Source organism: Mus caroli, unplaced genomic scaffold (genome assembly GCF_978045245.1).
Source record: "Mus caroli unplaced genomic scaffold, Mus_caroli_1 scaffold_20, whole genome shotgun sequence".
NCBI classification, from domain to species: domain Eukaryota; kingdom Metazoa; phylum Chordata; class Mammalia; order Rodentia; family Muridae; genus Mus; species Mus caroli.
Genome location: NW_028227275.1, coordinates 4,714,858 through 4,740,826, shown reverse-complemented (window position 1 = coordinate 4,740,826; position 25,969 = coordinate 4,714,858). Strand labels below are relative to the sequence as shown.

The following is a 25,969-nucleotide window of genomic DNA, read 5'->3' as shown; positions in this document are numbered from 1 at the left end:
AACCTATTGATCTTTAAAATCTGGAATCAATTTTAGCTTAGTACTTAGGTTTGAATCCTAGCAGTGGGAAGTGTTGGAACTTAGGGAAAGGGATACTCCTGGTAGTACAGTTTAAACAAAACGCTCCTTTACCTTCTTTGGTTGGGAGTGGCATTGTTTAGCCTGCCGTGTTGGCATGTGTCCTGGCGTGTGACACTGAAACCACATGCATAGTTAATTTGTTACCTGTGGTAGGGTTCAGGTATCTTCCGGAAGGATCTATCCGTTCCTCCTTCATCCCACAACAGTCTTGGGTATTTCGGACCCTTTTGCACTCACCTTGAGAGGGGCTTACCCTCCTCCTCGTTATACTGGATTTGAAATACCGTGGGATTGCAAAAGAATTGGCTGCATGGAGGTCGGTCCCATCAGAGAAACTTAAAAATGACAAACACGTGTATGCAGTGTATACATATCTTCTGAAAACTTTGTAAATACACTATTATAAGCCAGCAGGCCATCAGTTAGAATTTTGAGAAATGTTTCATTTGTATTTATAGTAAGTTTACTATATTACTATGGTATTGGACCACTGTGACTGAAATCATACTCATAAGAGAATAATCAGGCTTTGTCTTTGACATAGCCTGATGTTCTGCCGCAACCAGTTATCAACAGAAAGTTAAAAACAAACAAAGCAGGTTTTGAGATAAAACTTGATTGTTCAATCTTGATTGTAGTTTACTGATCTACATAGAAGATTCTCATTCTTTAGAAGGGGTCGCCTGCAGTCTGATGGGTGACCCAGGCCAACCTGAAACTGAATCCCTGTCCCTTCCTCTGTCCGCTTTTTGATTGTGAGCACATTACTTGATTTCTCCAGGTCTTGATTTTTTTTTTTCCACTTGTAAAGAAAGTGGAACCGATATTTACTTTTTAGGGTAAGGAAGTGGAGGTAATTCAGGCAAATTCTTAGAAAACAAGAAGACTCATTAAGTATTGGCCATGTATTATATTCATTGTAATTATTGCTGCTTAAAATACATTATTATCAATAAATCTGGTAAATACCTGGGACAGTAACTTAAATAACTTAACAAAAAAACTTAAATAACCGTCTCTGTGCCCTCAGTAAGTCACCCATAACAATTTATAGAGATAGAGTCTTAAATATCTTGCAAGTGGGATGTGAGATACATGTCATCTAGTAGGTTAATTAGTAGCTCTGTGTCATCAATTAGATATGAAGCTAATACTTATCAAAAGGGATAATTAAGTGTTCACTGAACCGTAAAACCTTTAGCATATTTGTTTGAGATCATCTTTTCTAGAATGTTGTTATAATTGAATAAGTATAGCTTTTGTTGTTGGCAATCCTTGCTACATTAGTCTTTATGTCTGGTTCCAGGGACCTGTAGTTAATCACCTTCTCAAAATATGAAATGGAAAGTTCCAGAAATAAGCTTCATAGGTGTTAAATTGTACATTGTTCTAATAGCATGATGCAGTCCTGTGCCTTCCTCCTGTGTCCTCTCCAAGATGTCCATCCTCCTTCTATTCATGACACCAGTCAGCCCTTGTCTGTATCTCAGCGGTGTGAGTGCTGCCCGCCGCTAGTCAGTAGTTATCCTGGAACCACGCCGCTTAAGTCATCTGTATCTCACTTAATAAATGGCTCCAGAACTCAAGAGTGATGATGTCGACTGTTGGATATGCCACGGAGAAACCATAAAGTTTCTCCTTTAAGTGAAAAGGCGACATTTCTTGACTGTATAAAGAACAACCATGTGCTGTGGTTCTAAGGTCGGTTGTAAGAGTGAGTTTTAACCCTTCAAATTTGTAAACAAGGAACCTTTAACTGCAGAGTTTTGCTCCTGCACCTCGAACTGCAAGTAGCTTAAGGAGGGCACTATGTAAAGATGCAGAAGTCTACATCTGATATCTGTTTCTGACAATTATGGGTGCACTTGGAATTTTAAAGATTATTCTTATTTCCTCTTGTTTTTTACTTGAATGTGTTGATTTTATTCACCTCCCCAAGACTGTTCACCATTTCTGGAAGGATTTAGTACTGTGCTTGTTGGTTTTGGTAGATTTGTAGGTTGCCTCCCCAGAGCAGATGCCCATTCTCAGCTGCTTCCATCCTCCTGTTCGTCCCTCTCCAGACTTTTACTCTCCACATAGTTGCCTAGTTGATCTTTTTATGAAATCCTACATACGTACGTTGTTAGAATCATGAAGATGTTCTCTTATTTATTAATAGAAAAGAGACTAGGGTAGACTAATAAATGCAACTGCTACAATCTTTAAGCAGTGCTATCATCTCTTAAAGTGTTTGACTGTTTATACTGGTCTTAGGAACACAGAATCACATTTTAATGGACAGTTTAGTTAATTAACTCTTTTTCTTTGTTGTTTCCTTTAATTGTTTTAATTTGTTTTCTGTAAATTCCAGGCTTAGAATGGCTGAACACAGAGGAGCCTCTGTCCATTTACAAGGACCTGTGTGGAAAAGTGGTTGTCCTTGATTTCTTCACCTACTGCTGCATAAACTGCATTCATGTGCTGCCTGATCTCCACGCCCTGGAGCACAGATTCTCTGATAAAGGTACCTGCTTGGTGATTGGTTTCTTACCACTGTACATAAGCACGGGAAAAACATCCTTTACTCAAAGGAGAATGACCATTGGGCAAGACTGTGGTGCTTCTAAGTGTGGTCTGATCTGTGAGTGAGCACTGACTCCTGTCCCCCCAGGTAGTCAGGTTGGCCTCCCTGCCTGGCCTCTCAGATGCCACTAACCTGCCATGCTTGATTTCCATATACTTTTTCATGAGGGGTTAAACTTAGTGATAATGGTTTGCCTGAGAACCAGAATTTAGGATTCAGGTTTTGTCTGAGGGTCAGAGCCTAATTTACTTTTGTCATGATGAGATGTTTAGAAAAGTCTTTTTCTATCCCAGGCTTAACTAAATTTGTTCTATGTAAAAGTGAAACATCTGGCCACGGTTTTATGCTCTTCTCAGTGTGATGATGCAAAGGTTTACATTTCTTAGCAGGAAATGTCATTAGGCTTCTGACGTGAACCACAGTGGAATGCAGAGTACAGCGCGTGCTTTTCCTTTGACCTTGTATCACTGCAAGATGATTCATTACAGTTAATGTTTGCGAAAGCGCTCTAGGAAATCCTCTTACAGCATTAGAGCCTCTGGAGATAGGGGAGATTATACTTAGTGCTTGCTGTCCAGGTAGGAGAATAATCAGGTTTTTATTTATTGTTGATTTCTTTCTAAAAATAACAGGAAAGTAAATAGATTGATAAAATGGTTTCATTTAAGTTTGAACTAATCAATACTCCTGGCATCTATGTGAGAGCAATATGGCTACTGATCTTGTGCCTAGATGCTGGGGTAGACCCTGAGTAAACACAGATGGAGGGTACCTAGGAATGTGCCTGAACAAGACTGCTCATAAGATCTAAAGGTACAGGAGGTTTGCATGCTTTTTAGCTATAATACATTCTATTTTAAAAATATTAACCAAAAGAGTTACAAGTGACTAAATCACCAAAACTGACGTGTATAAATTTAAGAACTGTGTTTTATTCTGCCCTAAGTAGCATGTGCCTGTTTCTCACTCCAGCCAGCATATTCATTGGCCATGCATTATGAATATGTTTTAGGAAATATACAGCCAGTCTGAGTAAGATGCGTTAAGGTGGCAGAAATCATTATTTTGTAAAATTAATGTATGTAAAAAATTTAAGTCTTATAGAACCGTCTCCCCAGAGAGTAGTAACTCACTTTGCCTGTGACACTTTAAAAAGATTTTGCAGTGAGACAGAATCCATGTAAACCCAGAACTAAGCAGCAGCACACGTGACATTGAAAATGGGCAGCAGGACCTACCCTGCTGAGAGAGTGTCAGTGAGCAGTCAAAAGCCAGGGGGAGTAGCACTCTTGCTCCACAAATAGGTTTATTGTGATGAGCATGAAAAGAGACAAAAGAGAGAGATGGCTCGCAGTTAAGAGCACTGACTGCTCTTCCAGTGGTTCTGAGTTCAATTCCCAGCAACCACATGGTAGCTCACAACCATCTCTAATGGGTCCTAATGCCCTCTTCTGGTGTGCAGGTGTACATGCAGACAGAGGGCTCACATACATAAAATATATTAGTAATCTTTAAAAACATACAAGTAAGCCAGGCATGGTGGCACACGCCTTTAATCCCAGCACTCGGGAGGCAGAGGCAGGCGGATTTCTGAGTTGGAGGCCAGCCTGGTCTACAAAGTGAGTTCCAGGATAGCCAGGGCTACACAGAGAAACCCTGTCTCAAAAAACAAGAACAAAAAACAAAAACAAAAAACCCATATAAGTAATAAATAAAATGAGACAGACTAATAAGTTAGTGCATGCTTGAAGTGCTCTTTGGGGCATTCCTAAGAATTCAGACTTTTCTTCCATTGAGGATGTGACAAAGTTGAAGGTTGTGTTTTGTTTTGGTTTTGGTTTGGTTTGGTTTGGTGTTTGGGTTTTTTGTGAGTTTTTTGATAGGAGACATAATAAAATTGTATTTTAGAACTACATTAAGAATCCTAATGTTGACTCCCCAAATGACTATGTAATTAGCTTAGTTGGTTGACACTATACCTAGAGAAAGTCAGTAGCCTCATGTATATATAAACAAGTCTTTGAAAAGTGTAACACTTTCTAAGAAGAAAGGGTCCAGGAAGGTGGAAGAGTAGGAAGCAACGGAAATGCTCTTGCAGAGATGGTTGTCTAGACAGACTCTGTCTAGGGTGGAACTTTCATTCTTTTGAAGGCAGAGTTGCTGAATATTTTTAGCAAAAGTCACAAGATAATTAAAACTAAACCAAAAAGACAAGGAAGAATAGGCTATTCAAAGAAAACATAAACAACAGAAACTATCTCATTAAAAGATAATATGACAGGTTTGAGACTCTCGAAAACAAATATTAAAGATGCTTATAGAACAACAAGAAGGGGTAGAAAAGATAAAACAGTACACAAGGAAAAGGAAAGAACAGTAAAGAGATAGGAGAACCTCTGACTTCACACAAAACAAACGCTGGAACTGAAGACTACACCATCTGAAGTGGTTGTTTGGAGACAGACTGAAGCAGCCAGAGAAAAGGCTCTGAGCTTAGAGCTAAGGCAGCAGAAACTGCTGAATATTTTATAAAATGTTTGAAAGGATCACAAACATTTGGACAGGATATGGACACACAGAGTACCATCAAATAGAACAGATGCTTTATAGCAGGGACTTTTAACGAAGTAATGGCCAAAACCTGTCCCAATTTAATGAAAGACATGATTATAAATATCCAAGAAGTTCCCTGAACTCTTAAGTAGAATTATTCAAAGAGAACCACACCAAGACAGGCACAAGGACAGAGAACTCAGCAATAGGAGAGAAGCAGCTCTTTCCGTTCAGAGAGTGTGAGGAGCTGGCAGTCTCCTCAGATGGTTGTGAGGAGGTCAGAGGCTGAAGGCAATGGGCCAGTGTATACTGATTCCTAAAGGAAGACTTTGTGCAAAATTTTGCAGCTGCACAAAATTCCTCAATTGGGAAAGAAAGGAAAACATAGAAGCTGGGAAGCTCCTAAGAGTTCTGCAGGTGGACATGAGCACATGCCGCATTCTATCTTAAAGCCTGAGAAGAAACGGGTGTGCGTGAACACTTGGTAGTTAGTTAGTTATAAAAGCTACAGTATTGAAACATGATGTTGTAGCTTGATTTCTGCAAGACTTAGTAGACAAATGCATAGTAAAGGTTAGTCTAAAGGTATTGACAGATTTGAGGGAAGAAATTGACAATTCCATGATAGTAGTTGAAGAATTCAATACCCATTCTCCATAATGAATGCAATGCCAGGCAGAAGGTAAGTAAGGACATAAAGGACTTAAAAGATACAATAAGCCAGCTAGATCGCCAACCTACACAGAACACCCTAACACCGTCAGCACACACATTTCTTAACCCAGCTAGATCTACAGCCTACATAGAACATCTCAACACGGTCAGCACACACATTTCTTTCAAGTCCATGTGGATCATTTTCTAGGACAGACCATATATCAGGTCATAGTTTTTTCAGTAGGTTTTAAAAGAATATTCCAAGTATATATTAAAGTTAGAAATCAATAGAAAGAAAGCTGAGGAGATGAATGGTTTATAGAAATTAAACACATGTCTAAATACCTAATAGACCAAAATGGAGGTTACAAGACAATTAGAAAATATTTAGAAACAAACAAATATTATAGGAAAACGTATAAACACATTAAAAAAAAAATACAAGCCAGGCACTGGTGGTGCACGCCTTTAGTCCCAGCACTTGGGAGGCAGAGGCAGGTGGATTTCTGAGTTCGAGGCCAGCCTGGTCTACAGAGTGAGTTCCAGGACAGCCAGGGCTACACAGAGAAACCCTGTCTCGAAACAAAACAAAACAAAACAAAACAAAACAAAACAAAACAAAACAAAAATACACCAACCAAATTTACAGCATAAAGAACTAGAAAAAGAACTAACTTCCATGAATTTAGCAGAAGGCACCAAACAATGAAGGTTTGAGTAGGAAAAAACAGAATAGACAACAGGAAAATAATTGAAGCTAAGAAATGATTTCTTGGCAGTATCACTATATCTGACAATGTTAGCTAGATGATTACAGTCAGAAGTGCAGGTGAAGCTAGCACTACTCGTTCCATTGAAATAAGGATTAGAAGAGCACATGGAATTGTGTGCCAGTGATGAAACGGAGCTGTCTGAAAGCACAGAGCCTCCGAAGAGCAAACCATGAAGAGACAGCGAGACCTCGGCAGACCTTTATCAACTGTGTTAGTCACAGCAACAGCCAGACCTACTGCAGGGCGAGCGGAGAGGGAAGTTGACATGCGCTCTCTGGCTCCTGCTCACCCTCAAGAGGGAAGTATGATATTATACTAAGTGCAATAACCAACCTCTCTCTCACACACACACACACCGAGATTCTACTGAAGTGAATTATCTAGAATAGTCAAAAATCATAGAGATAGGGAGGAAAATGGCGTGGAAAGAGACTAGTAAAGACTTACTGTACAACAGACTAAGTTTCAGGCATTCTATTTGAGGTAGGCTCTCATTCTTAGCCCGGCTGGTTTAGAGCCTACTTTTAGCCCAGGATGGCCTTGGCTTTGTGTCTGTGATTTTCAGGTTTGCAAGATGCGGAGGTCAGAGATGGATGGTGGTTGGAGGTGGATGTCCACCAGTGTGATTGGACTTAGTTGTGGAGGTCAGAGATGGATGGTGGTTGGAGGTGGATGTCCAACAGTGTGATTGTGCTTAGTTCTCTGTTACATTAAAGGATTGTTACGGCAGTAAAGTTTATAGACAGCAACCTCTCTGAGCACAAAACTGGCGGCGTGTGGTGGTGCGTGCTGGAATGTCGGCACGTGGGTAGCTGAGGTAGGAAGGAGCGCAACAACTTGGAGGCCTGCCTGAACCGTAGAGTGAAACGCCATTTCTAAATGGGGGCGGTGGGACGCTTTATCCTGCTTTTACATTTCAAGTTATCATTTTAAAGACAAATATTTGCTCTTTGGGAGAAGTTCAGTTTGTTTATTAGCATCAAATCCTACCGACTAGTGAGGTCCATTTGTTAGGTGTAGACAGTTTTATGAACCAGCTGTAAACTTGAAACTGGCCATAGGAGAAGTATTTATACTATGAAAGTCAACAAATGCTACAAATCAGGAAAATTAAAAAAAAAATGCTGTTTTTGATCATTCCATCAAATCAAATCACTAGTTTGCAAGCATGCCATGGGATATCTTATTCTTAGACTGTTAGACTGTAGAACAATTCTTAACTGGTGGGTCATGAACCCTTTGCGGTCACATATCAGATATTTATATTACAATTCATGACAGTAGTAGAATTACAGTTATGAAGTAGCAATGAAATAACTTTAGGGTTTTGAGGGTTACCACAGCATGAGGCACTGCATAAGAGTCACAGTATTAGGAAGGTTAAAAACCACTGCTGTAGATGAATAATTTGTGTTTCTGCATTTGTCTATTTTGAATACTGTTTGTGGAATAAATTTTTAAGCCTTGGAAAATACTTTGGGAAGTGGTCTCAGCCTTGTAATTTCAAAGAAATATTGCTGCAATAATAAGCTACCATATGAAGATCTGGGTAACACAAAAGTTTCTTTATTGTCAGAAGGTAATTCAGTTCATGTTGAAAAGAGATCTCGGAATCATCAGATGGAAGTCGAGTCGGCTGTTAGCAGGTTAAACTTGCTTGCTTACAGATGCCTTTCCTGTCTGAGACATTTGTGAACATAGCGGAGCAATGCTGTTCTGTCCTGACGGTCAGCAGCACAGTCTAAGTCCTAGTTCACAGGATGCTCAGCAAAGTGAAGGATTTCTCATGAATTCAAAACCAGAGTAAGTAAGTAAATATATAACAGCTTTGAAACTCAGGCCTGCAATAGTGCCCCATATCATTTTTGTAATAGCATATGAAAAAACTATTTTAAACAAACAGTAAACCCTGCTCAGTTGTAATGAGTCACTCTAACGCTTAAATATCGTAAAAGAGATAACTCTGCTCTGAGGTCATTAGTCCATAGTGATTCAACATGTTTATGTTAAATTGGTAACTGTCCAAGCGATTTCTGCTTGCTACTTGAGAGTTTCTAAGATTTTAACCTCTCTATGCTGTTACCTCAGAAGTATATTGTTATAATACTCACTTAGGACAGTGGCTGTTAGCACAGGAAAAGTATTCTTGATTTATACCAAAGCGTTTTCTTAGGAAAAGCTTTGCATGTGTTAGTGTCATTTCTAGGTATGTTGAATGCATAACTGCATCAGATTTTTGTTCTGTTTTTCAAGGCAGTGTTTCTCTGTGCAGCCCTGGCTGTTTTGAGACTTGCTCTGTAGACCAGGCTGGCCTTGAACTTAGAGACTCCCTTGCATCTGCCTCTAAAGTGTTGTGATGCACCACTGCCTGGCTTGCATCAGATTTCTCTTTTAAAGGCTGAATATTTTGTTACTGTCGGATGAGCATTCGTGTATGTTATGCAGTATGTGAGGCCTTACCTGTTTTACACTTTAGCCATCTGCAGGACTGCACCTCTAACTTTATAATAACGTAAACCTTGAAGTGAGTTAAGTTTAATTCATTTTGAGTCAGTTTCCAGACCACCCTCGATGACAGTGTAGAGGACCAACCAGGTGAAGACTTGGCCTTGGATTCAGAAGATAGTTGCCGCCGAGGCTCCAGGTGATTACAGAGCAGAGCACAGCAGGATCAAGACAGGAGCTAGCTGTTCAGGAGCGGGTGTGGGGAGACCAGATGCAGGGTGCCAGTCCTCTCTTGGTGGAGATACCAAGCGCACACCTCCAGCATGGACAGAGACACATTTGGCACACAGCCACCTAGGGAACCTCCCACCACTTGTTAAGTTCATCTCACATGTTTTTAGCAGAGGTGCTTATGGGGCAGCTTCTTTTCTGTGGCATATTCAGAACATCAGACTCCCAAGGAAATGCTTGTTCAGCATGAATCACATGACTTACACACAGTGTAGCCGTGGTGAGCCACTCCACCTGTGCTGTCTGCAGTTGTGGGAACCTTTCCACATCCAGATGCCGGGCGAGAGCCCTTATACAGAGAGCCTTACACAGCCCTTCAGACGGTAGGGTATGCTAGTTAACTCTTATCTTATTTTACATTTTCTTTTCTTATCCTACAACCCATCTAGTTATTAGTCTGTGTTCTTAAATAGGTGAGCTCCTGTGAAAATATTGGTCATTTTATGGCATGTTTTCAGGGGTTTAGTCTGATCAAGAGCCTAACAATTTTTTTTTCTTTCTGTTTTGCTTCTGGTCTCTGCTTCAACTTAATCTTTAGTGGTTTTGATTTCAGTATTTCTACTACTTTAAGTACAAGTACCTACTGTCCAGTGTCTTCTGCCCATGGGACCCTTCTTCCCTTTGTTTCAGCCTGCCTAGCTTTGCCCCAGGTCATCTGTGGTATTTTTACATGGTGGTGGCAGGGCGTGCCTGGGTGTATGTGTGTGGAGGCCAGAGGTTGACCTCAGGAATCTTCCTCAGCCTCTCTCCTCATTTGTTGGGGCAGGGCTCTTGGTCTTGGTGAAGCTGGTGCTCACAGATTGGCTGGACTGTCTGGCCAGAGTCTCTGGGGTCAGCCTGCCTCCATCTCTCCTGCTGTGGCTGTGGAGCTGTTGTGTCAGCCTGCCTCCATCTCTCTCTCCTACGCTGTGGCTGTGGACCTGCCTCCATTGTGTCCTACCTTTTACATGGGTGCTAGATCTGAACTCAGATCTTCTGCTTGAACAGCAACACTGCCAGTTTAGCCTTTTCTCATAATACCTTTCTCATGCTTTTTAATACTGTAATGTATACTATATGTAATGTGATTCTATAATGTCCCTGGACCTGTGATGGTTTTGCTCCTTTTTATAAAGTTATGCTTGCCACTTAGGGCACAGGTTTTACTTTTTAAAATGTATTCAAAAAGCCTTCAAATAGTTTTAGTCCTTGATTTGATTAGATTATTGTGTGGACTACTGCTAAACACTTTCTGTTGCAATGAATTCAATTGATTTTGTATGTGTTTATCTTTCTGTCTTATACTGTTCTATTGCTGTGAAGAGACACACTATGACCAAAGTAACTTCTATATTTTAAAAAAAAAAAAAAGGTCATTGAATGGGGGTCTTGTTTACAGTTTTCGAGGCTTTATCCATGATCACCATGGCAGTAAGCTGACAGGTGTGGTGCTAAAGCAGTAGCTGAGGGATCTACATCGTAATCCATATGCTTCAGGCAGAAACAGAGACACTGAGCCTGGTGTGACACACCTTCTCCAGCAAGTCCCCACCTCCTAATCCTTCTAGTCCTTCCCAAACAGCCCCATTCTCTGGTGACTAAAAATCCAAATATTTGAGCCTGTGGGGGCCATTCTCCTAGAAACCAGCACACTTTCCTTCCAGGCTTTTGGAATGATTTGTTAGAAGTTACATGTTTGCTAAGGCTTTGGAAGTTGTCCCTCTCCTTTCCTCCTTCCATCACTGCCTTCCCACTCCTCTTTGCTTTCCTCTCCTGTTCCTTCTTGGTCTTCATGTTCTGATCCTTATGTTGGAGTTGCAGAGGGAAGAACCTTCTCATTGTAATTGTTATGACCTAGCTAATAGAACAAGCAAACTAGTTCACGAAAAATAGCTGTATATTCTAAGACTCAGCGCTAAAAATTGGGAAGCGGTATTTGATACTTGTGTATATATGAATCAGTATTTGGACTGTGTGATCTATATAGTCATCTCCATTCTGCTGCTTATATACTAGTGCCCTTGACCTGTAAGGCGTATGTCCAAAGCCTGTGGATGCTGCTCGCTCTCTGTAATAACCTGTGAGGCCCCCTTTTTATTAGTAAGTGTGTATCAGATTATGGCCTTAAGTAACATTTGCAATTTGAGACATAATAGCAAGACTAGCACAGGTTTCTTTTTCTGTCTTAATGGATGATGAATAAATATGCATTCTTACCTTAGATTTTATTTTCATTCCTTAAGTCAGAATCTCTCACCTTTTCACTGAAAAAAAGAAAAAGAAAAAAATGTATGGCTTCTTTATTGAGAAACATAAATTGCTAGCATTACTGTTCCTGAGCTTTAGGGCCATAATTAACTAGTGTTGGTTACTTGAACACAACTAATACAACGACTAGGTGGCTAATGTGGGTAGTGTATTCAACATGATCACCTTGAAAGGGGGCTGATAGACACCAGGTGGGCTGCAGTGGGCTGATATCACACTGCGCTACTCAGGAGGGTGTGTGGTCTAAAACATGAATAATTGACTTCTGTGATTTCTTATTCCATAACTTTAGACTATGGTTGATTTTAGATGCTTAGAACCAAGGAAAGATGGGAAAAGAGGGATACTGTAAGGATATCCTAAGGAACCGAAGGAAGCTCAGATTGCTACAGCACTTTGAGAGCCACCAACGATATGGAGATGTGTGGGGCACTGATTGTGGGGAAGTAAGGGGGTGGGAGACCTGCGTCGTGCCAGAGCTTTGGGGCTCTGGGTGGGTGGATGTGGGGTACTGCCGTGCACTCTCTATGCCGCCAGAGTGGGCGTCTGGCTGTGGGAAGCCGGTTACCCCAGTCCTCAGGGTTAGAGAGGGAACAGTCCAAGGTCTCTGGGCTGGCCCAGAGACGACAGGTTCTCAGTCTTGGACATCCCAGATGCTACTGTGTGTCGCAGAAGAGCTGAGAACAAAGTGAGGGCCCCAGGGGCAGCTCGGTCAACCCGAGACCGAAGGGAAAAGGGGGCAAGGGGATAAAAGGGCACTGGGCGGTTCCCCTCGGGTGAGAGTCTTTGGTCCAGTCTGGTGGCTGGAAACACTAGGAGGCCTTCCTGTGGGAGATTAGACATGGCTCTTTAGGGGAAGGCCTAGTTCATTGTTCTAACACGAGGGTCTTGATGAGCAGAAATGTTCCATGGTTTGAGAAAGAAAAAGAGAGAAAAAGAGAAAGAAAAGGAGAGGCTGGCCATGACCACATGGAGAGAGAGGAGAAGGGAGGGGGAGGAGAGCAAGAAATTCGAGTAAGAGATAAGAGCTTAAGAGAGAAGAGGGGCCAAGCAGCCCCTTTTATAGTGGGCTGGGCTACCTTGCTGTTGCCAGGTAACTGTGGAGGAGCATACCAGGCTATTGCCAGGTTAACTGTGGGGGTGGAGTCTAGCCAGAATACCAGGAGCTTGGGACATTGTCTACATGACTGATAGTCACCAGTTTGTGGAGTTGAGGACTCATGGTGTCAGGCGTTTGTGATACCATGTGAAGGTGGCTCCCTGTCCCATCCCTTGTAGAGTTTCCTACTGGGTCTCCAGAGTAAGCCTCCCTCGACCAGAACACAGGCTGCCTTTTGAGGTCCCACAGGGATGCTTCTGGAATGAGACTTGGTCTTCATATTAAGAACAGTGAAGGATTTTTTGCAAGATAGTGATATAGTCATATTTGTGTGTTTTTAAGAGTTCAGTCTGACTTTTAGGGAGATAACTCATTATGGATAAGACAGGTGTGGCAATCTGCAAATACCAGGGTCAGCAGGGTAATGATGTGCATGTGGCAAGATGGAAATCAGCTCAGCAAGACTTGGCTGGTGTTGGTTCAGATTCTAGAGTCTGATACTGGACACTTTATTTTAGGCATATTCAAATACAGAACGGTTTTAAATAAATGCTTCCTTGTAACAACTGACTTAATCCCATGTGAACAATAAAGCTTAAGGCATGACTACATTAAAACTGTTTTGTAAAGTACATGTGACCTCTTCCATAAAGATGAGTTCTACAGCTTAAGGGCCTAGGGGAGAACCTGCTGTATCCCAGGCATTCAGATAACAAGAAGGCTACCAAGTTATAAAGTACACGTGCAATAGAATATGTTCTGTTGACTGAGGAACAATGTTCACGATAAAGGTCTAGGGAGGAAAAATCTGGGGAGTTCATTTGTGGCCTGGCCCTATAGGTAGCACAGATCACCAGGCTACTAACTGCATCTCCTCCCAGCCTTCTGTGTAGAAGCAAGTAGACATTTCCCCCTGAGGAGACAATCCAGCCTGTCTAACATCCCTGCTTTCCCTGGTGCTTACCTGTGAGCACAAGGCTCTCATGCTCTCTACAGATGGGTACAGGCTGAACAAGTTGTAAGGGTTAAGATCAATAGGGCTTGGTCATGAGTTAAACATGGATGATGAAGGCTGCCCAAGGGTTATTACAGAGACGCTCTATCTTGAGTTCTTGCTTATATAGTTGGATGTATAATAATGCAGTTCTATAACAAAGCACGAGAGAAAGTGCAGATTTGGAGGGGAAGCTCATGAGGTTAGTTTGAAGTATCTTTGATACTTGCCTTTCAGTGTCCATATAACTTCAGTTGCATGTAGAATAAAGGGGTAAATTCTGACCATGATTTTGAAGGCGGACCATTTCTGGGTATTTATTTTTACTGTCTCAAACTTCCGTCGTCTTTGTAAGTGCTGGTTTCTTTCCCTGAATCTCCTTCACCGCTCTCTCTGCCTCATTTTACCTTCTCATCATTGAGGTGACACTCCCTTCATCATTTCTTTGGGAAAATATTGGGATATATTGATTAGGTGGAAGGTAAGTAGGAAATAGCCACCATCTACTTTGATTAATATTATTCCATCTATGTAACATGCAGAAACAAGTGGGCTTAACTTGTGGGTTCCTCCTTGAATTCGGTGACTTTTGAGTCATTACTGTTATTTATTCCAGTGTTTGCACTGTCCCAGATCTACCCAGTGCCTTGCCCACCAGCCGCCTCCTGTGCTCTTGCTGTTTTTGGAGTACTTCCTTCTCACACCAGAATATTTCTAGTTCCTCCTGCGCTTTCACAGCCCATCCCCAAAGTTACCGTTTCTCCAAGGAGCTCATGGTTCCTAAGCTGTCTTTGGTTTTAGTTCAGTCTCAAAGACTTAAACAACTGTGGAGGCCAGTCTTCCCACCTCCTCCCACAGAGGTTACTGTGTTCATCTGAGGGAGGGGCAGGGGATTCATTGTTGCTGTGTGTATTTCATTTTAGCACCCTTGCCATCTTTGCAGCCTTGGTTTGTGTGTGAGTGTATGTGTGTGTGTGTGTGTGTGTGTGTGTGTGAGTGTATGTGTGCCTCTGTGTGTGTGTGTGTGTATGTATGTATGTGTGCCTGTGTGTGTGTGGTAGGGTGGATATATAACAACATGGTTTTCACAGTGAAATGGAAAGGTTGGTCATTCATGCACCTATTTATTTCTTTACCTGCTTCTGCCTTGTACTTTATTTCATTTCTTACTACTTTTCTCTTAACTAGAAAGTGGTGTACATTTTGTGCATAATAGTTCACAGTGTATATACAGTGTAATTCAACCATTTTCCTGTACGTTGGTTGGCTCAGTAGTTACAATGACTAATTTTGTGGAGGGATAGGTTTTCACATAATGGTGGACTAATTAAGGGTCATTTCTTAGAAATGAGAGTAAAAGTCATTTTGCTGCATATTTCTAAATTCCTAGTTCTAGAGCCACGTTCGCTTACATTTCTGCAAGCACACACACACACACACACACACACAGAGAGAGAGAGAGAGAGAGAGAGAGAGAGAGAGAGAGAGAGAGAGAAAGGCAGAGAGAGAGAGTATCCCTGCTGCTTCAGCAGTGTGTTTTAACATTTACCTATCTAAACATCATTCTATAGATGTAACTTAGCAGTTTATCATACATGTACCATTTTTTTCTATTAAGTTGATAATTGGTTATTGTTTGGCTCTATGAAGGCTATTTTGATGTATTAATTTTATGTTCAAAGTTGCTAAATCTTTTTAATTGAGTTTCAAGGATTTTTCTGGCATACTAATTATATCACATTGCTTGCGGATATTTGTAATTCTAATGTCTTTGAGTGATTCTTTTGTGTAATTGTGCTTCCTGTCTCCCTGTCTGTACCTCACCTCCTTGTCTAGTAGTAGTAGAGCTTGCAGGTATCTTTGCCTTGTGCCTTACACTTACAGCATTTATACTTAGCATTTATTGATACTTATAGCATTTCTTCATTAAGAGACTCATTTTTAGACTTGATTACAGTTATTTAATCAACCAACAAAATATGGAAAACTTACTTTATGTAAGTTATAAACATGATGTTAAACAAAATGTAATCTGCATTGTTCCCAGGCCTGAGGGAAAATGGAAGCCACCTGTGAGAGTTAATTTTGTCAACCTGATAGACAGGATGTAGGATTATCCAGCAGACCAGTCTGGGCATGCCTCGGGGATTATCCGTATTCGCATAACTGAATGAGGAGACCCACCTTAACTCTGAGGGGCAGCCGCCGCCCATGAGGCTGGGCTCCCCAGGAATTAGGGTTCCTCAGGAATTACTGAATTATACTGAAATATAGCCTTGCAGTGTTTGGTGCTCTTTGCTTCACAGCTGGATGCCTCCCACTCCTGTCAGCAGGATCTTCCTGCAATGGCACACTGGACCCTCAGACTGCGAGCCACAGCAAACCCTTCTTCAAGTCTCTTCTTGTTGACTATTCTGTCATAGCAACGAGAAGGGTACCTAATGCACATGCTTTAAAGTCTTCCCCTTGACTCCCAAACACAACAGTATTTGACTCTGCATCTCACAGCACCACCAGATGGAGCACCATGGCCCTCACATCGAGTGGCCATCAAGACATAAACTAAGCTCTAGTTAAAGGTGCTCCTGATGCAAGCTGAAGACAGGGACAGAGGCAGCTTAACCAGCACCAGAAGAACAAGTCAAGTGCTTGGCAAACACAAAACCAATTCCTGGTTGGTTTGTTAGTTTGTTTGTTCGTGGGCTTTTTGTTTCATTTTGTTTGTTTGTTTGTTTGTTTGTTTTCTCCTTTTTTCCCTCTTACCGCTTTTCTGTTTTGGGTGTTTTGTTTTTTGTCTATATTTTGAGAAAGACAGACTGTAAAATTGGGTAGGTAGAGTGGTGGGAGTAATTAGAGGAAGGGAAAACATAATAAAAATATGTTGTGTGAAAAATGTTAAAGAAAAAATAAAATGCAACAGTTTTGAAAAAAAGGAAGAAAAAGTAGAGTAATTCTGAAGACTTAGCATAAACAGGGCCTCGTAAGAAATCCCCAATGCCAAGCTTAAAATGTTAGCACAGCTCTGGATGTCCTAGTTCTAGCTTACCTTAAATGTTCAGGAAGGACGAGGATGGAAAGCATAGAGAAGTCTGCTTTGGGACAAACATCAAATACACAAGCAGGGTGTGGTTCCCCTCAGATTCGTTCCCAAAGCGAAAGAAGGAAATGAAAGGGAAAGTTTAGGATCCAGTGTGAAGGAAGGAGAATTACAGCCAGCCCCTCCTCCACGAGTGGTGTCCATAAATGAAACTGCACAGAGAATAGAGCTGTCGGAAGAGGGAGCTCTCAAGCTAGGAACCCGGCTTACAGGATGATTAAGGTGGTCATATCCATACAAAACTACAGGAAAGAGAGTGTGTGGAAATCCTCACTGATAGTCACAGACTTAACAACTGTGTTCCTTTTTGGAGTAATATCTTCAAACAGCATGTAAGACTAATGAAAACCAAGTTGGATCAGAAATACTAAAATTAAAAAGAAAAAGAAGAAATGGGTATTGATTGACTTCAAAATTGTATTAGAAATGAAGTCTGAATTACAAGATGTAGAAGGGAGGATGAATGCATGCAATAATGGAGTGGGCGAGACTGCAGTGAAGTAGAGGGAGGCGGGGAGCTCTAGTGGATGAGGCTGAGCCACAGAAGACCAACAGTGCAGGGAGAGAGTGAGGGACTCAGAAGACAGGCAAAGGTGGTGCAGTGTGGGACTACTGGGAGAACCTCAAGAAAAACCAACCACCCACCCAAACTAATACCTGAAATTAGAATAGAAAAAAAACCTAAATAGGGAAAAAAACAAAACAAAACAACCCTTCACTTTTCATCTTAAAAGGGCCTATAAGACATCAGGGACTATTAACCCAGAAAAGTCCAAAGAACAACTTAATAAAACTATTAAAATTACAGACCAAAACAAAAAAGTCTTAAGAGCTCCAGACAAAAGGAGAAGTTACAAAAGATGTGCATTAAACTTCCTGGAATTGTCCCGAATAGATTGAAAAGCCAAGTCACATAAAGCCACATTTCAGCACTCTGAAGGTATACAAACCGAGGTATGGTATCCATTCCCTCTCCAAGCATCAAGGCTGTAGCAAGCAGTGAGGACGGTGAAGGATTCAGAGGGGCGTGTGCTGCATGTGTGCATGTATGTCCCACAGGGGAGCTCTCGCCTCGTTCTGGCTGAGTAGGAAAGCTGCCCTGGACAGATGAGGATGTCCTGCATACAGATCGGAGCTGAGATCAAAACTACACTGTAAGTAGAGGTGTATGTGATGGCCAAGGTTTGTTTTGAAAAGAATTGAGCTGATCAAAGTAACAAAGAATGAGGATTTACTGTAGGAGCTTGACTGACCAGTCTGCATGAGGCTGTTGCTTCTGTTTTAGTATCTCAGTGGCAGATGGAGCCATGGATACAGAAAGGCAAAGGAAAGAAAGAAGGACAAACTAGAACCCTTGTAGGCTCTGCTTTATTTAATGTGACTAGCAAGTGCCCTTTATTGTGGAGCTAACACATTCCTGGACCATAGGGTAGAGAAGCTGGGGTTCCCTGGGGTTCCCTCTGAGCCTGCTGAGGCTTTGTGTGTCCTTTGTGTCTAGCCTGGCTTACTCCCTTCAGCTGTGTCTCATACGGAATATAATCCAGCCTCCTATAACTATGTACTGTATTATGTATATAGATTACATCTTGCATGTTTCCCTATGGGACATAATTGTGAAGTGTGATATTGCTAATTTCTTGTGAAATTTAGAGGTTTTTTTTTTTTTTTTTAAATTTATGGTTAAATTAGGTGAGAGTTCACTGTGTACTGAGTACTGTTAAATTCCTTACACAGATTGCCCCTTAATTCACTTAACCTAGGGAGTCAGTCATTCATGATGTTTCCCCATCTCACAAGTGAGAAAACTGATAAAAGGTGAGTAATTTGGCCAAAGTATCAAATCCTTCCCACTTCTGCGCACTCCCACCCTTCCACTTCCCAGGCAACTGCTCCTCAGGATTTTCCAAGCTATCCTTGATTGTTTAGTTGTTGCTTCTCAGCAGTTTGATCATGAGCTGTCAAGGCATGTGTTCCTCTGTTGGGTCTTAGGTGCTGTGCTAGCCTTGAGTTACATATACTAATTCCTTAGCCAGAATGAGGGCATTAGGCATTAATCAATGTTTGGTTTGCCCTGATTTCTTCTCTTTTCCTTTTGGATTCTTGTAACTCCTTAGATGCTCTAAGCTGATCCCAAGTTGCCCGAAGAAGTGTCTCTTTTCACTCAGTCTCCCAGTGTACCCTTTCTCTGATGTTACCTCAGGGATCCTGGCCTTTCCTCTGCCACCTGTTTGCCAGTGAGCTCAGTCAGTTTCTTCGTTTCAAGTAGGTGTTTTCAGCTCTGACATCTTCATTTAGGTTTTCCTTTATGGTCTTATCTGTTTGCTTATATTTCCTGCCTTTTTCTTTTAATTTCATTTGTATTTTTCTTTTACTTAATGGAACATGATTTTATAGTTGCTTCAAATCTCTGCTGATTGAAATTATTTTGGCATCAATATCTTGTTTATTTTTCCTTTGATGATTAATCATATACCCTTCTTTATGGTGTTTGTTTAAGGCAGGATTTTACTGTGATTCTGAATGACTGGGCACTGATTTCAGACTATATCAAGACATTGGAACTTTGTGGTATATGGAACTTGGGTTCTATTGAAGTCCTGATAGATAAATTTAGTTTTGTTTTAGTAGACATTTAGCAGGGTTACTTCTGATTATAAGTTCCCATCTTACAGAGCCTACCTCCAGCAGGAAGACAGGACATCAAGTGAGGGATGGGGTTGCCATCCCACAGTCACACCTCTGATCCATAATTGTTCCTGTCTGAAAGAATTACAGGGATGGAAATGGAGAGGAGCCTGAGGAAAAGAAGGTCCAGTAACAGGCTCAAAGTGGGGTCCAGCTCAAGCAGAGGTCCCAAGACCTGACACAGTTACTGAGGCTATGGAGCTCTCACAAAAAGGAACCTAGCATGGCTGCCCTCTGAAAGATCCAACAAGCAGCTGAAAGAGTCAGATGCAGTTATTTGCACCCAACCAATGGAGAGAAGCAGCTGACCCCTGTTGTTGAATTAGGGAAAGACTGAAAGAAGCTGAGGAGAAGGGCAATCCTGTAGGAGGACTAGCAGTCTCAATTAATCTGGACCCCAGAGATCTTTCAAACACTGGACCACCAAACAGACAGCATACACCAGCTGATATGACACTCCCCATCACACATACAGTAGAGGACTTCCAGGTCTGTGTTCATTCAGAGATGATGCACCTAACCCTCAAGAGACTGGAGGCCCCAGGGAGTTTAGAGGTCAGGTGGGGTGGGGGTGGGGGCATCCATGTGGAGATGGGGGGGAGGTGTGGGATGTGGAACAGTTGGAGGGTGGATGGGGGGGGATGGAATATGGAGTGTAAAAAATGAATTACAAATAAAATTAAATTTAAAAATATATTTTTAATGTATGTGCATTGGGCGTGTGTGTGTGTGTGTGTGTGTGTGTGTGTGTGTGTACACACCACATGGATGCAGTGCTTCCAAGACAAGAAGAGAGCCCTGAATACTCTGAACCTGGAGTTGCAGATGGTTGTGAGTCACCATATAAGTGCCAGGTACCCAACCTATGTCCTCTATGAGAGAAGTAAGCTCCTAACCACTGCACCACCCCTTCAGCCCCTCTGCTCATCTTCTCTACCCAGTAATTCAGTTCTTAGTGCTCAGAATTTGCTATGCATTGCTGCTCTTGCCTTATGTATGTGTAGTTTAGAGACATGTGAGTTGAGACATTGAGTATTTTCACTGTTTCTCCACCTCTCCAGCTTCCCTAGTTCTCTGAGCAGAATGCAGTGGGGTTTCAGTTGGAGTGTTAGCCACTCGAGTGGCTTCAGCTGACAGCAGAGCTTTACCTTGGTAACACTGGCCCTACCTTCTGTGCTGTGCCTCCCTTGGTTGAGTCCTTCCACTTTCTTTAAAAGTTTTACCTGAAAATGTAGAGTTCTAATCCTACCCATGAATGTGATCCTGTGTGTTTATGTTAAAACCAAGATTGTCTGAGATTTAGATTGATTAGTTTTGTATATACATGTTTAAATACAATTAAATACATTAATCTAGTTGTTTTTTAATCTATAGGTTTTTTATATTAATGAGCGAGCCCTAATGGATGGATAATTATTTTCAGATTTTCCTAATGTCTAACATGCACGTCCCCTCTTCAGATGGCCTTCTGATTGTCGGTGTTCACTCGGCTAAGTTCCCCAACGAGAAGGTCCTGGACAACATCAAGAGTGCTGTCCTCAGATACAACATCACCCACCCTGTGGTTAACGATGCAGATGCCAGCCTTTGGCAGGAGCTTGAAGTCTCCTGCTGGCCAACACTGGTCATCCTGGGACCCCGTGGAAACCTGCTGTTTTCTTTGATTGGAGAGGGACACAGAGATAAACTATTTTCATATACGTCTATTGCTTTAAAGTATTACAAAGACAGGGGACAGATCAGAGATGGAAAAATTGGAATAAAACTCTTCAAAGAGTCTCTGCCACCTTCACCATTGCTGTTCCCTGGCAAAGTAGCAATGGACCATGCTACTGGTCGACTCGTGGTGGCAGACACGGGGCACCACAGGATCTTGGTCATCCAGAAGAATGGGCGCATTCAGAGCAGCATTGGAGGTAAGGTTTGCTCCTGCTCATGCTGTTTATTGACGAATATGTCATATACTTTCCAGTTTAAAAATAGCTCAAGTGTATATACAAAGGCAGCCCGAATTGCCTTGTTACTTTATCACCGAGTTATTTTGTTATTTAGTCCGTGTGTCTGAGTTAACCTCCCTGTCCTCTTCAGAGCAAACAAAACCCAGAAGCTTCACGTCAAAAGGAGATCATTACGTTATATCATTTCTTAGGTGTATTTGTGTGCTTCATCCTGTTCTTCAATAGAAGTGTCACATTTATTTGTTCATGGAAATATATACCAAGATTTTAGGTCAATGACATTTTAAATGGGAGTTTCATATTTTCTTCTATAACAAAATATGTCCATATAGTTTTCAAGACAAGAACTCAGGACAGTGAGCAAGAAACCTGGTATTTGCACTATAAAGTAAACAGGCTAGGGTTCGTACATCCTCTTACTTTTCTCTTGTTTCATCCTTGAGAACCCCTCCCCTTTCCATGCAAGCCCAGGCCATCTCCTTTCATAGCTCCGTGCCTTAGATGAGAACATGCCTCTAGTTTCTATCTGCACGATCAGTAAAATCCCCCGAGCACAGTCATACTAATCTGCTCATCTGGGCTGAACTGACACAGCAAATTAGACAGAGGGAAAGCCACCCTTCTATAGAGCCAATTCCACTTGATATCATAGGACACACTTTACGTATGGAAGTAGATTAAACATGGTCCTAAGTCATTGCTCATTGTGTGTGCTAAGATGTTCTCATCTCTTATGTCATTGTTTATGGTTTTTATTAGAGTATGTGCTGTTCTGTGAAGCTTGTTTGTTTGTTTGGGCTACTTGGTATTTTCAGTTTTAACAGTTATGACAGTTGTTATTTCAAAAATGTCTTGAATTTAACTGGTTTTGGCTTTGTGATTTGGGTGTGTATACATGCTTATGTGAGACTGTGTGCTGATACATGCATAGAAGCCACCTTACCTTTTGAAACGGTCTGTCAGTGAGCCTGAAGCCTATTGACTTGGCCAGGCTTGCTAAGCACTGAACTCACTCCAGAGATTTGCTTGCTTTTTCCCTCTAGATGCAACACAGGGTGTTGTTGTTGCTCTTATTATGACAGGGTCTAACTGTGAAGTCCTAGGTGGCCTGGAACTCTATATAGACCAGCTTGGCCTCAACTTACACAGATGTGCCTGCCAGGAGTAAAGGCATGTGCTGCCATGCTTGGCTTTCTGTGTATGCTAGCAATCCAAACTCAGATCTTTATGATTGTACAACAGGCACATTGCCAGCTGATCCATCTTCTCACCCAGATTTTTAATATGCTATAACATGCAAAGTGATGTAGGTAAGTGCTCTTCTTTTTAACAGGGTCTTACATATACTTCTGGTTGTCCTATAGCACTCTGTGTAGCTCAGGCTACTCTGGAACTCAGAGATAGACCTGCCTATGCCTCTTGAGCTGGGATTAAAGGCATGTGCCACTGTACCCAGCCCAACAATGTTCTTTTTTAACAAAAACCATCAGCAAATGGTATTCTCAAGTGTGCCTCTAAGAATACTGCCAACTCTTAACATACTCTTTAAGTTGATGGTTTTTAGACAGTCTGTCTCTAGCTCAGGCTGGCCTGGACCTCACTGTATCCCAGACTTACCTTGAATTCACAGCAATCTTCCTGCCTCCAAAGTGCTGAGATTACAAGAATATGCCACCATAGCCACCTAATATTATTTGTTACATTTATTTACTTGTTTCTTTGTTTGTTCGTTGTGTGTTGGGGAGTAGAAGGGTGCTGTGTGTCCCGGGATAGAGGTCAGAAGACGACTCTTAGGAGTCAGCTCTTTCCTTCCACCGTTAGAGGTTAGAGAGTCAGACTCCAGCTGTCAGGCTCGGGAACAGGCTCTTTTACTTGTAGAGCCAACTTGCTAGTCTCCAGCTAAGTTTTTAAAAAGAATTCTTTGGTCACATATTTTCAGGAACTGCTGATTTTAGTGACTTAACAGATTTAGTCAGTGGTAGTACAGTATTGTCAGGTTTCTTAGGCAGGTTACTCTGCTGGTGTCTTGTGGAGATTCAGCTGGTTGCACTGCTCAGCATTTTCACATCTGAAGTACCAGCCATCGAGCTCTTCCCCCACCCCCTATTCTTTTCTGCAGAACTCTTAACATCAGGAACATCAATCGTATTGAGTAATGGTGGCAAACCACATCCCTGGCTTAATTCTAAGCACGCTGCCTGCATCTCCTTACCTTCATTCCTATAGTACTATGGACTGGGGTATTAGTAGGTATTATTAGTTCTGTTTTACAGAAGTAAAACTAAGACAGAAAGCACAGACCCAGACCCCCAACGAGAGAAAGTAGAGCTGGAAGTTAATGGGACTTGCATGCGTCCCCTAGCCACTAGGATTAGTCCCTCTTCCCACTGCGTAAGCCAGTGGGCGCTTGCAAAGCAGTGTGAGGTGGGAGTGCTGACTCAGAGCCTCTGAGGACAGCACTGTGGATTACTGCGTCACACTGTGCCTGCTTGGAGCTAGGGTGTTCAGAACTTGAGAGGCCGTCTGTTAGGCCACAGTCACTCTGCCTGCCTTAAAGTACACATGGCTTGTTGCATGGCTTAGTGACAGTGAGACACCGGGTGGGAAGGAGTGTCACCCTGGGGTCTTGACTCAGGAGGACAGGATGGCTCTCGAGGTGTAGAGCTATTTACAGCAGTTCGAGTGTGAGTATTTTTCTGGGGAAGGAGTGTATATATAATTTCGTTTTATGGTCAAACGAGTCTGTGGTCCAAAATTGTTTTTTAAAAAACGACCCCTTTCAGGACTAGAGAGATGGCGTAGTGGTTACAAGCACTTGTTCTTTCAGGGGACCTGGGTTCCATTCCTAGCACCATGTGGCAGTTCACAGGCATCTGTTATTGCAGCTCCAGGAGCTCTAATGATGCTCTGACCTCTGTGGGAGTCAGCACGCATGGTGCTTATCATACATACACGCAGGCAACACACACACAAAATGAATCACGTTTTAAAAACTACCCTTTTAGCTGCTGAAAGGTTAACGATATTTTAAACGTTCTAGTATAGGTAGCCAGTATTTAAAAAGCTTTAAAAATTATTTTCTGCTATATATGCTACTGAAGTACACTAAGAGCTATTACAGTATAAGTCCTGTCGTTACCCAATATAGATAGAAACAGAGAGAGGAAAATGCCAAACATTTTCATTTTAAATTTTTTAATGGTTTAATATTTTTATGTGTATGATGTTTTCCCTGCACGTATGTCTGTGCACCAGGTGTGTATAGTGTAGTATACACTGGCCCCAAAGGCCAGAAGAGGGTATCGTATCCTGCAGGGACCTAGTGTTTGTGAGCTGCCATGTGGGTGCTGGGGGTTGAATTCAGTCCTCTAAAAAAAGGGCCAGGACTCTTAACTGCTGAGCCATCTGCCCACCCCATATTTTCATTTTAAAATAGAAATACTGAAATACTGTGCTATTTATTTTTTAAAAATCGCAGCATTAAATGCAAGTTTTTGTTTTTTTTTTTTTTTTTTGGTTTTTGTTTTGTTTTGTTTTTCAAGACAGGGTTTCTCTGTGTAGCTCTGGCTGTCCTGGAACTCACTCTGTAGACCAGGCTGGCCTCGACCCCAGAAATCCGACTGTCTCTGCCTCCCAAGTGCTGGGATTAAAGGCGTGCATACCATTGCCCAGCTAAATGCAAATTTTAAAATCATTTATTTGGAAGATATTACTTTGAAGTTGCTTTTTTAGTGTGAAGAAAAAAAAATCTCACAACTGTCTTGTCTTTTAGGACCTAACCCTGGAAGGAAAGATGGGATGTTCTCAGAGTCGTCTTTTAATTCTCCACAGGGTGTAGCTATAGCAGATAATGTCATCTATGTGGCCGACACTGAGAACCACCTTATAAGAAAGGTAATCTTCATTTTAAGTTAAAGTTTTAACTCAAGACACCCTGATGGCTATCAGGAGTCCGGGGCATCCTTGGTTACATACAAGTTGGAGGCTAGGCTGGGCCACATGAGACCTGTAGTAAGGAAGAAGAAAGGGTGGAAGGGAGGAAGGGAGGGAAAGGAAAAAATACATTAAGGTTTCAGAGAAATTCTCTGTCAATATACTCCTATACACATTTGGACTTCAAAGACTATTTCTAGAGAATTTTCTTAAACAAATGGAATTTATTAAACAGTGTTTTGTATGCTTCATTTATTCTGTTTTAGTCACAGGAATGATATGACTATCATATTCCATTATAGATAAACCTAGCTATCTTAACATCTCCTACCAATACTGATTTTGACTATAGTCTACTGATCATTAAATTATTGTCAATTTGGACAATAACTAATCAAAGTGCATATGATCTCCCTTGTTAAGTCATCACAACATTGACATTTATCTTTATCTGACAAAGTTACCACATATCACACATATAATAGCAAGTGTGATTCTAGAGTGTGTAATGAGATCTTAGTAAAGGCCCTGTGCGTTCTCTGCTGCTGAGTAGGATCTGGCTTGTTAGATGTCCAATAGATATTTGTTAA

At 41.6% G+C, this 25,969-nt stretch overlaps 1 protein-coding gene across 3 annotated transcripts in view; it reads left to right on the top strand.

Moving 5' to 3' along the window:
- Positions 1 to 25,969, top strand: part of Nhlrc2 (NHL repeat containing 2) — a 53,699-nt gene that overhangs the window by 837 nt on the left and 26,893 nt on the right. For 2 of the 3 annotated variants that reach the window (XM_021151653.3, XM_029472364.2), the window contains exons 2-4: positions 2,435 to 2,587; positions 20,949 to 21,404; positions 25,219 to 25,340. In XM_021151653.3, coding sequence (XP_021007312.1) covers positions 2,435 to 2,587; positions 20,949 to 21,404; positions 25,219 to 25,340 — 731 coding nt within the window. Of the gene's footprint in view, positions 1 to 2,434; positions 2,588 to 20,911; positions 21,405 to 25,218; positions 25,341 to 25,969 lie in introns of all 3 variants that reach the window. The other variant, XM_021151654.3, reaches the window with a different exon arrangement.